The 12,489-nt window shown below is 35.9% G+C and overlaps 1 protein-coding gene across 1 annotated transcript; it reads right to left on the reverse strand.

Moving 5' to 3' along the window:
* Nucleotides 1-836: 836 nt before the first annotated feature.
* On the reverse strand, nt 837-12,277 carry LOC142617276 (pentatricopeptide repeat-containing protein At4g14850). Its single transcript, XM_075790058.1, is given in 5 exon segments — nt 837-4,214; nt 7,619-7,859; nt 8,753-8,808; nt 11,759-11,884; nt 12,050-12,277. Coding segments are annotated over 5 exon segments (3,621 nt in total). The 5' UTR covers nt 12,120-12,277; the 3' UTR covers nt 837-1,086.
* Between the last annotated feature and the right edge of the window lie 212 nt (nt 12,278-12,489).

Raw genomic sequence — 12,489 nt, forward strand, 5'->3', positions numbered from 1 at the left:
GCTAATATTTATACAATAAATAGACTTGGAGCACATCTCATGCACATCTTAGGCAAAAAGTCATAATAACACTGAAAAGACGAGGTATAAAAAATAAAAACCCCACAAAATTAGCACAGTCCATATAAAAGGAAATGCATTCATCATAAAAAAAGAAGAAGCTAAAATGACCAACACCATACTGGCCCTGGACATTGACAATAATATTGGATTCACTGTGAAATTGAAGCATGGAAAGGCAGCAGCCACTTGCAGATGAAACAGATTAAAACTAGTGTCTGCACCCTCTGCAAGCATATTATTATCAATGCTACTAAAAAATTTTGCTTATGATTTAACATATTAGTCACATAGAACTGGACCAATTTGTCTACTTACATGATTAAATCATAAGCAAATTAAGAAAAGAGGGAGCACAATTAAGAAAAGAGAAAATGGGAGAATCCATTTCTCTCTCTGTCTCTCCATCCTTCTGCCACCCTCTGCGTGCAAATTTACCCAAAGTTCAAGACTCTAACCTTGCATGATCAGTACAAAAGAGAGAGAATGACGAAAAGACATGAAACCCTACAACTCATACATCTCTCACAACTCTTGAGCAGTAAAAACATTACACTTCAAACAACACAGAGCCTCTTCACACTTTCTACTTGATTGTATCATATGTAATTATAGAGATTATAGATTTGAATTAAGTCAAAGCTAGTAGAATAATAAATTAATAAAAAATATTAAAACTATAACATAAATCATCACTTCAGCTTGAAGAATGGATAATCAGACTGTTTGCATCAAGATTGACATGTTAGTTTGACAAATTGAGCAATTGATTTTCTTTTCCGTAATCTCAATTGAATTCAAGGATATAAAATACAGAGATACTGTACAAAAAATAATACATCTATCAAAGAATTGGATGGATTGTTGTGCATAATCAAGAACTAAAAGCTAATTTCTAATGCCAGTGGATGATGGGATTCAAAACTGACCTTATACCTGATGCCACACAAATTCAACATTGATCCCCAAGTCAGTACTGTGCACTCCTTCAGAGCTAATATTTTAAGTATTTAATTAAGTACTTCATTACCAATAGTCAGAGCAAGAACACTTTCCACCACTAAAAAGGTGAAAGCGGTATGGATCCCTCAATATGATTTTCCGCCCAACAATTCCACTGACAAACTTGTAAACAGAATGGCAATCACCACAAACACGAAGATTCTTGAAAATCCTGAGAGGTGAACCTTCTGAAGTACTAATCAAGCCAAATGCAAGGGCAATTCTCTCACTGTGGTTCCAAAGATTGTGCTCCTTCTGCTCTTCATCTGTATCTTGTAGTGCATAGCTTATATCAGAAACATAACCTGCTTCTTTAATCATCTTTCTAAGCTCTCCCAACTTGGCATATATCTGTTCAGTCTGCGGATGGGACTGGTCTCCCATTCCAAATGAACTCACTTTATCTTTCAACTTGACCCAACTGCAGGCAGGTTTCTTCTTTATGCTATTAGATCCCATTTGTGTCCTGACATTCTCTACATCCTCCCATCTCCCAGTAGTTGCACAGACATTTGAATAAAGCACATAAGCTGAGTCATCTGATGGAGCTAACTCCAGAAGATGTCCTGCAGCCTTCTTTGCAAGCTCCAAATTCCCATGGATTTTACATGCAGCCAGCAAGCTTCGCCAGACAAGGTCATTTTCTGGGACTGGCATCTGTTTAATAAAAATTTCAGCTTCAGCAAGCTTTCCTGATCGTCCAAGAAGATCAATTATGCATACACAATGCTCAATTCCTGCTGGAACACCATATTCTGTAGTCATTGAAGCAAAGTATGCAAGACCTTCATCCACTAGACCCCCATGACTGCATGCGGAGAGAAGTGAGACAAAAGTGACATGGTCAGGTTTCAAACCCAGCTCTAACATTTCATGAAATGTTTCCCTAGCCTCCTTGAAACACCCTTGTCTTGCAAAAGCTGATATCAGTATGTTCCAGGATAGTCGTGACCTATTAATTGGTAGGGGAAGTAGTTTTAACACATCATCCTTTTCCCCACATTTTCCATACATATCCATCATAGTATTTATAACATAATGATCTGATTTGAAACCAAGTTTAGTTGCCAAACAATGAAGCTGTTGGCCTTCCTCTAGTATAGCTAAGTCAGCAGTAACAGAAAGAGCTAAAGAGAAGCTAAACTGATCCAAATCTACTCCAGCACATCTCATCTTTGCAAAAAGCTTTAGAGCCTCTTCTCCACAGCCAGCATAAGAATTTGCAGCAATTACAGCATTCCACGTGATAGAGTTCTTATAAGCTAAATGATCAAAAATATAATTACTTGATTTCAGATCGCCACACTTGGCATACATTGTGATAAGGGAATTCTGCACGTAATTATCTGGTTCATATCCTGTCTGAACTATATATGCATGAATAGGCATCCCGTGTTTTTGTAGATTATCAAGAGTCAAGCAAGCACCAAGAACATTTACAATTGTAATGTAGTTTGCAGGTGCACCATCTTCTCTCATCAATTTAAAAGATTCTACAGCGTCATTTGGTTCTTTATTTTCAGAATAACCACCTATGAGCGCATTCCATGTTATTTCGTCTCGGTTAGACATTTTTTGAAATACTTTTTTTGCATCAATCATCATACCTGATTTTCCATACATGGTAACTAAGGCATTACCAATGATCAAGTTGTCATGTAAGCCTGCAAGAACTACAAGGGCATGGACAATCTTGCCCACAACAAGAAATTCAAGGCCTGAACAGGCAGCTAATGCACTTGTAAAAGTCACATGGTTCATTGCTTTTCTCATCCGAATCATTTCGGCAAAAAGTTCTAAAGCATACAGGCACTTCTCATCCTGTACATACCTTGCCATCATGGAGTTCCATGAGATTAAATCCTTGTCTGGCATTTTCTGGAACACCAACTCCGCATCTGCAGAACTCCCTGCCTCAGAATACATGTTTATAAGGGTATTGCATACACAAGCATTTGATTCGAGTCCCAATTTCACTACTAGACCATGAATTCCTCTGCCCCACTTCAGATTATCCATAGTACCGCAGGCAGTTAACAAAGTTGAAACTGTTATAGAATTTATCTCCTTGTTGATACGACACATCCAATAAAAATATCTTAATGATTCTTCACAGAGCCCATTATGTGCATGTGCAGCAATCATTGAATTCCATGAGATTGTGTCATGTTTATCCATGTGATCAAAGACATAACTGGCTGCCTCCATTCTACCAAAAGCACCAAACATCGATATGAGGGCATTGTCCACAGAAACATTACTCTCTAATCCAGATTGTACAACATGTCCAAGAACTTGATGACTTAACAATTCATCTCCAAGCATCCCACAAGAACTAATGACTGCAGCATAAGTGTTTTCATTACAACATACCCCTTCGCGTCTCATACACTGATACAAACCTATAGCTTCCTCTAAATCTCCATTATCTAAGTACCCAACAATCATTGAAGTCCAAGTGACTATGTTCCGGTCAGGCAACTCCTCAAAGAGCTTCCTAGCCAAAGAAACAGGCCCATAAGTGCAATAAAAATTCAAAAGTGAAGTACCAACAAAAACATCACCTATCAAACCAATCTTAACAACAAAACCATGGACTTCAAGCCCTTCACGTAACATACAATCCGACCTATCACAAGCTGTTACCAAACTAGCAACTGAAAACCCACTTGCCTCCACACCATGTCCATACATTTCACGAAAGAACCCAAACGCTTCATGGTACAAACCCACCTTAACAAACCCAGAAATCATGTTATTCCAAGACGCATCATTTCTCTCACACATTTTATCGAACACATTCCGAGCACGTTCAATGTGACCAAACCTCGAGTACATAGTTATCAAAGTATTCGAATGGGTGACTTTCAAACGCACCAAACCCTTTACGCATAGTCCATGCACTGCTCTCCCAACGATCTCTTGGGTAATATCCGAGAAACCCTTTTGAGCAAAGCTCGAGATCTCGGGGTTCGGGTGGTTTGAGAGGAATGGGATGCCATGGCTTGTGGGCTCTTCTATGATGCATGTGAAGGAAATGGGTGTAGCCCTGAAGTGGGTTTGGCGTGAAAAAGCAAGTAGAGAAGTGATTTTGGAGAACGGAGGTCTGAGGTTGAGAGCTGGTGAGAGTTTTCTGCAACAACTAGCCAGCTCTGGTTGTTAATTGTTGAGACTTGTGTTTGTAAGGTAAAAAGAAAGGAGGGAAGAGACAGTGAATAAGTAGATTTTTAACGGTGGAGGACTCTTGCTTTGTGTGGATGCGTTTTGTGTTACTGCTACTGACTTTGAGTCACGAATAAGAAGAAATTGAGGGGTCCTTTTGTTTTCCAATTTTTATTAAAATAGAACTAGTAATATAAAAGCAAGAATAAGAAGAAAAAAAATTATTTCTTTATTTTTACTTGGTAGGAGAAAGTGTTAGTAAAATGCAACAGTCATGGAAATTTTGCAAGTTGATTGATGCGGAGTATATATTCTTTTGTTAATTATTATTTATTTTTTTGATAAGATTGTTAATTAATTAATTTTTTTTGAGAGAAAGATTGTTATTTAATTAATTTAAAGGGAGTGGAGGAAAGATTCTCAACAAAATGATTATTTGGACTCTCAAAATATATTTAAGACGAGAGACAACATTCCTCTAAAGTCTAACCCTAGATGTCAGTTAATTGACACCTAATCTCAAGCATTAATATATATATATATATATATATATATTATATTATATATATATATATATATATATATATTTTGCTGAATAATCTGGAGCATTTATAACCAAAGTATAGAATATCTAAAATTTGTCATATGAACAACATATGAAAAAAAGAAAACATCTAGCTCAATCCATTGGATAGATGTTTAAAGCATATGCTTTGTCTTGGTTGGATTCGGCTATAAAGTAATAAAAAGTGAGAATTTTCTGTCATATCCTTCATCCTTTCCCCTCCCCAAAGCCTTAAGAAAGGACCTTCCAAGTTCCAATCCAAGTTGCAATCAAAGAGCCAAATGCCTTAAGAGTAAATACCCCATAGGAAAATTGTCTTATATGCCCGCTTCATGAAGCAAGAAGCATGGGAGATACTCTCCCTTTAGCAGGCAGGTTGAACCCGAAACTCACCCCTTTAGGGAAGCCTCACCAGCAACTCTGTCGCTAAGCACGGAATTGATGCCTATATTTTGCTTTCTCAAATGATTTAAGAGTAATAGGTCCATCTATCTAGAGTTTTGAATGCACCAAGTGCATACGCCTTTTGTCTCACTGACAAGGTGGGCAGTGGCGGTGCCACGTTAAGGGCTAGATGGTCCTAGGACCATTCTTACCTGGAAAAAAAAAAAAAAAAATATATATATATATATATATAATAAAAAAATTTATTTGAATAAAAAAAATTGGAAACACCCTCAATTTTTTTTTTATGTCAATAAAATTAATTTTGCTCCCTTATTTGTTCTACTTTCAAGCAAAAAGAAAAAGCTCAAAAAAAAATTTTAACTAAAATCTAAAAAAAAAATTAGCAAGCCGACCCCAAGGGAAAAAAGCCCAACATCAATTCTAAACAAAACTAACCCAAAGGGATTCTCAAAAAAAAAAAATTACTTAAATTTTTATTAACTAAATACGGCCCAACCCAAACAGATTCTCACCAACAAAAAAAAAAAAAAAACCAAAACCCAAATTACCAATATGCGTCCGCCAATTGATCAAAATCATCAAATGGTAAAGCAAATTAGCAAATCTGAAATCAGAACTAAACTCCTAACCTAAACGAAAAAAAAAAAAAAAAAATGACCATGCTCCAAGCACATCAGCGTGACGGGGCCTCTGCTTGGACCGCCTGAAACTCAAGCAATAGAGCACATCAGGCCTCAAACTTGAGCAACAACGACGGCAAGATTGAAGATCAGATCAGAGATTACTTGGCTTGCCTCTTCGCCTCGACCCTCGAGTCCTCGCCTCGACGTGCTGCCACAGCGCTGCCCCTCAAGCCTCAAGGTATTTCTCTTTTTTTATATACAAGATAGAATTCTACTCTAGCCTAATCTAAGTGTATATGTATGTGAAGCTCTCTTCTGGAAACTTGAACCTCAGCCCTTGCCCCTTACACCCCGCAAGCATTTATACTTGTGGAGTGACCATTGCACCAAGGCCTCAAGGTATTTCAGTTATTTACTTCTCTCTCTTTTTCTCTATTAATCTATTTCACCTAAATCTTACATCTTTGGCTTTGCTAATTGTTGCGCTCTGATCTGAAAGTGACCGAGTGAGAGCGGAGCTCTCTCTTTCTTTTCTCTTTGAATTGAAATGAGATTCTTTTTATGTCTCTGTTTCTCTATGTCTAAATGTCTAATTGCCTTTACTCTATAACTTTATTTGACATTTTGACTTTATTGGTTTGTGAGTTTTTCGTTTTGTGTATTGTGAATTTTGTGTGTTTCGAATGTTTTATATGTTTAATATTTTGTGGAAAGTTGATTGGCTCTTGTGACTCTTGTCTATTAAGTGGACAGTGGATGGGGACCATGGGGTGGGATATTTGAATTGGGGAAGTGGACAGGTAGAGGTAGTAAAGTTTGAAGGTATGTAGAGGTAGTATAAAAGACAAAAAATTAAATTTTGTTAAGCACTAAGTAGTGGACTGAGTCATGAATAATGTACATAGGGTGTGTGCTAATGCACAATGGGGCGTGTGCTAGACTTCTAGTAGTCAGTAAAGAAAAATAATGAAGCAACTAAACAACAATAATTAATAATTTAATTAACCAATACATTATAAAAGACAAACAAATTAAATTATGTTAGGCAGCGGGTTGAGCTGTGGATAATGCACAATGGATTGTGTAATTTATACTCCTTAAGGAACATTCTAAGAAAAATTCTTGAAGCCGCCACTGAAGATGGACCCCATAACTGTAAGACCCACATATTAGTGAGACAAATGTCTCATGCACCCCGTGCATGAGATACCTTTCTCCTAAAAGGGAGCCTGTATATCCCAGCCAGTACTCATGAATGAGCAAATGATAACAATACCTCTTTGCTTGGACTAGTTACCCGTATGACTCATGCAGCCAACTTAAAATGACATATGAAAGAAATTTCATTAAAATCCCAATCTCTGATTAACCACAAGTAAAATACATAAGGTAAAAATTTATAATTTCCAGCATTCAAAGCAGTTTAAAGTCACAAAAAAGGATGCATGCTAAGCAAAATTAGCTTGCCAATCCAACTATGAAATGAAAGGTACTGCATATCTACGAGTCTGCCCCTGTCAAGTGATTTGCTTGAACCTAAATTGTTGCAACCATATAGAATCATTCTCAATTTTGAGCCCAATAAAACATGCCTTGGGCTTTTCCATGCACTGATTGCAATATTTCTGTCTTTTTACAAGCATTTTTCATGGTAAAACCTAAAATGGCAAATCCTAATAAGGATTGCTCCAAGTATTATATATATTGAGAAAATACAAGGATCCCTCCTAAGCAGACTGCAAATTAGTAAATACAACGCAAAACTGAAGACATTTTATAAAATTAGCCAGTTGGATACTTTCTTGCTATCATTTGATTTTCCAGTGATGGGCTGTCCGTGGCCCACTTGCAATGCCCTCATAGTAACGGGATTCAAGCTTTTGAGCGTTCCAAACCTTGATAAAGTCCGAGAACAACTCACGTGAAGATTCTGATGAAAGATCAGAGAAAAACACGTTTTTCTCTTCCTTCAACCAGGTAGAAAACTCATTATTCTTAGAGAAATAGTCATCACTGGACAGGTCCTGAAACTGGTGTGTCTGAAAAAAAAAAAAAAAATCCGGAACATAAGCAATTTGATACAAGGCCAACAGATAAACTTGAACACTATCATGGCCAGACACTACACAATTAAAAGGTCGTACCCAGTGCATAAAGCTCCCACTTTTGTAAGCTCTTTGAGATGTCACGGTAGGTAACTTTACCCCCAATTTTTACACAACACAATCTACTAGTAGAATAAGACAGTAGAAAGTCCCATACTTGAGTAATTCCTTACTTCCACTTGTCAAAGCCACACTATCTTCCAAGGAATGATGTGAAAAGCAATACCAATTGCAAAAACACTCTCAAGTTCTCACTTTGTTTCCTAAAAAAATTTCTAAGTAATGAAATTCCAAGTTGCATAGTCTGCTCAAAGATAGTATTAATCAAAAGGAAACAAGGAAGAGGAAATCGTTGGTTCTGCACAACATATCCCATTTTGTTGCCAGTACAACAGAAGTTCCAAATTAGGTCTACTATGGGTATACAGTGACTTCTTCCAGTGATACTTTTAAAGTTAAATTCTATGCCATGTTCATCTAAGTGGTGGACAGAGGACAAATTCATAAAGAATGCCAGAGAAATCAAATTAAATTGAACTACTATTAGATTACATAATACCAAATCAAACAACAGAAGAGGGGGGAAGGGGGGGGGGAGATGAGGATAAGGACCTGTAGCCTGTGAAGAAAGAAAGGAAAAAAAAATTTCATGGGTATAAAAAGACAATAAATGCAAACTTTATACATATTGGAGGAGGTAGGAGACATTGAAGGAAATAATGCCAAAAATACGAGTATAGCAGTAAACAAAAATGCAATTAAAATTCACAACATAAGAAGACCTCAAACATCAAGCTGTAATCATACTGCTAAATAAGACAACTCACCGAGTGGCGATCACTTTTGTGATGTTTACTTTTGTGCTTATCCTTTGACTTCTTTTCTGAGGCAAAAATTGACATGTCAAATGATAATACTTTTCCATGTAGAACCTCAAAATAGGGTTCAATGAGTAACCATGAATAACATTTAAAACTTGCCACAACATGCAGGAGAAATTGATTTATATACTAAAAATTTAGGAATAAACCATGCCAAAAGGTAACTAGAGACCACTATTCTCCCCCACTTATAACTAGGCATCACTAACATGAATCTTTCATTGTAAACATTAGATTGGTGGAAGAGTCATTCATGTTAGGCAATGATTCATGAAAACATACACAAATATTAACATTTTTATATCAAGATGGTCATCACCCACCAAAAATGGGAACATTGAGCACAGCAAACCAACAAGATATAAACAACATTCCAATACCTCAGTTACTAACTAAGTACATAATAGAATCATAGAATTTAATAATTAAAATTATCGTTGGCCTATAAGGTGTATTTTGAACTGAAGATTTGTATAATTTTTAAAAGAGAAGATAATCTCTTAAATCAGCACCACTTGTCAAGAATGTATCGAAAGAGGGGGGAAAATAGAATCACTACATTTTGATGATTCAGTAAATCATCAAGGCATATTGCAATAAATAAGTTATACACCATGACAAAATTTTCTATTTAATAGGGCTATTGGTATCTTCAGAAATGACAAAACAAGTCGGTTAAAAAGCAAAGAGATGTTGTCATACTTCAATTATAAATAGTAAATCTCTACTTTTTTTTTTTTGATAAATAGTAAATCTCTACTGAATCATGACTTTTCTGAATGCGGAATTAAGGCTTCAATATTGAAAAGCATAGACTTGATCTTCAGCTGAAACAGATGCCTTTTGTCTTTCTTCCCCTCATGACTTGATTAACAATTATCATTCTTAACAGTTCTTGTGAACCATTAATATTTGCTCAGTCCGTATCTTAAACTTTTTTACATGATCTCAACCAGCTTCAGACCAACCATAATAATCTACACTATCTGAAATCTAATGAGTCTCTTTATAAAAATAAATAATAATTACAGATTGTTAATAAATAGAACAAATCATTTAGATTTCAGGGATTTCAATGAGAAAAAGGACTGTTTAAGAACTCATAAATATGATTATTAGAAATATCATTTTGGTTTTATGCTCATGTTGAACAGCTACTGAAGATTTGACTGAAGAATATTCCAAGCCATGGAAAACTGGTTTGCTCCACATTTTCAAAAAAGTTTCTTTCACAAAAAAGATTACAAGGCAGAAATTTCCCTGTTGGGACTTGGTAAGGGCCTGTTTGGATTAAGGGGGGAAAGAGGAAGAGTGGGGGGAATAGAGTAGAGTTAATTGAAAATAAGCTAATTTTTGGCCAAATCTGCTCTACTCAACTCTACTCCCCCTCAATCCAAACATACCATAAGAGTTACAATGTCATAGTAAAATCAGCAAAATTTCATCACTTGCCTTTCTTTCCACAAAACCTAACTTGCTACAAGCTAAAATGTTTATAACAACAAGAAGAACAACCAATCCTAGAAGTTTTAGCATCACCTCCATGACATTGAATCAAGTCCAACAAAAGTTGCTCATACAGTTTAAGTAATAACTAAAGACATTTTTTTTTAGTTCTGGTACAAAAGGTTGAAATCTAAGTACCACTTTTTTTTTGGATAAGCGAAATTTAAGTTATGTTTAGTTAGCTTTAGCTTTAATAAAGAACCCAATTAGAGTTACACTTATGTTTGAAGTGCCAATCAGTAAGTACATGGTTGCATACTATCATGCAAATTATGGTACAATCCCACTATATCTTTCTTCTATTTTCATTTTTTCATGAACTCTACCAATATTAAAATCTCATGAGAAAATAAAATTGGAAAGTTTTAGAAAGATTTTCGTAACCATATGCAAAAGTGCATTTTGAGCTAGAAATAAACTGAAATAAGAAACGCATGAGTTCTACTTCTACATGATGCTAAAGGGTCAGCACTCAGTTTTCTAGAGCTTGATATATGCTAATTACCCTACCCAAAATGTTGGAACACTAGGAGCCTAGGGCACATGTGAACATGTCCAATAGAGCCTTCTAAGCAATTAAAACCAGAATGTACAACACAACCCCAGCAAACAATATCCATTCCAGCCAACTCTCTGATAATGCTGGATCTGGAGTTCTCTCCTGCACATAACTTTTACATGTCAAATCTAGATTCACCTTTTCTCTACTTTTTCTTCTTTTGACTCCTCTTTCCACAACTCAAACACAGGACATCGCAGCACTCTAAGTCTCTGAGCCTCTACCGCCAATCAACACAGCCTAAACAACTTTTGAAAACCCTAATACCTACACCCATTACAAAAGCAGGACTGCAAAACATTCCAATGCTAATATATGTAAAACCTAAACTCAAAAACATCGAAAAATGGGTATGGCTAAACTTCCTAATTATGACAAAACCCAGTTCAAATTCCATTTTTCTCATAATCCAATTGTTAGTGCAAGTGGGGGAGGGGGAGTTGAACCTTGGTTCTCCTTATAAAGAAGACAAGGCAATGCCATTGAGCTACAAGGCTCTTGGAATACAATTTTAAACTGAATAAATAAACAAATTTAGTCATGCTCAATGTTAGCAAAAATACGATAGCAAATAATCTGAGATTTCTGCAATGAAATTCAAAACCTGTATTAGGGTGACACTTCTAAGCACATATGAAAGCAGCCAATTACAAAGTTAAAATTGATAACTAAACATATACATATAGAAACACACACACACAAAGGTATACAATTTTCTTAAATTCAACCAAAAATTTGGTAAATATAATGCCATAAATTGACACTCAACATGAAAATCCAAAGGTGAGACATGTAAACACCCTTAAAAAGAATCAAATTTTGTCATGCTCAACGTTATTAAACACCAAAATAATCAATTTGATATTACTGAAAACGAAAGTTCAAACCTTTGTCAGAATGGCGTTTAGAGTGCTTATGGGATTCCTTCTCCTTCTTCTTCTCTTTCCTATCACTCTTTCTGCTCTTCCTCTCCTTATCTTCTTCTCTTCTCTGCCTCTTTACTTTTCCCTCATCTGTACTTTCCACAAGCAAAAATGGTAATTGCAACAAAAACCCAATAACCAAAAAGAAAAATTTTAAACAAAAACCAACCCAATACTTCTGATTGGTTGGTCAGAAAGTGTAGGAGAAAAAAACCCAGAAAAAGAATTGGGTGAGAAATATTTTATTATATGTACCTTCTGAGCCTGAGGAATATGAACTTCTTTTCTTGCTGCTCTTCTCCTTGGACTTCCTATCGCTTCCCATTGTGAAAGTTTTCACTTTTCACAAAGAGAGATTTTCGAACTTTGGCGATCTAAACGGGTTGGAAATTTGGTTATGGAGCTCGAGCTCTGACAAAGGTCTGTGAAACCGAATGCATCACCCGGGTCGGGTCAAATGTCCGAATTCAATGAATAATTGACAAACGTCAGGAATAAGCAATTCGATTTTTGGGTTTTTTTTTTTGGGCCATTAAAATTTTTTTTTATTTATTTTTTTATTTTTATAGATAAATATAGACTGATGGTACAAGGGATGATATAAGGGATGCGAAAGGAGACATTGAGAAAACAAGACTTATAACACTAACACTTACAAAATGGCCCTTTTGGCGATTAATCTATTTTGCAAAGAT

The sequence above is a fragment of the Castanea sativa genome, chromosome 11 (genome assembly GCF_040712315.1).
Source record: "Castanea sativa cultivar Marrone di Chiusa Pesio chromosome 11, ASM4071231v1".
In the NCBI taxonomy this organism is placed as follows: domain Eukaryota; kingdom Viridiplantae; phylum Streptophyta; class Magnoliopsida; order Fagales; family Fagaceae; genus Castanea; species Castanea sativa.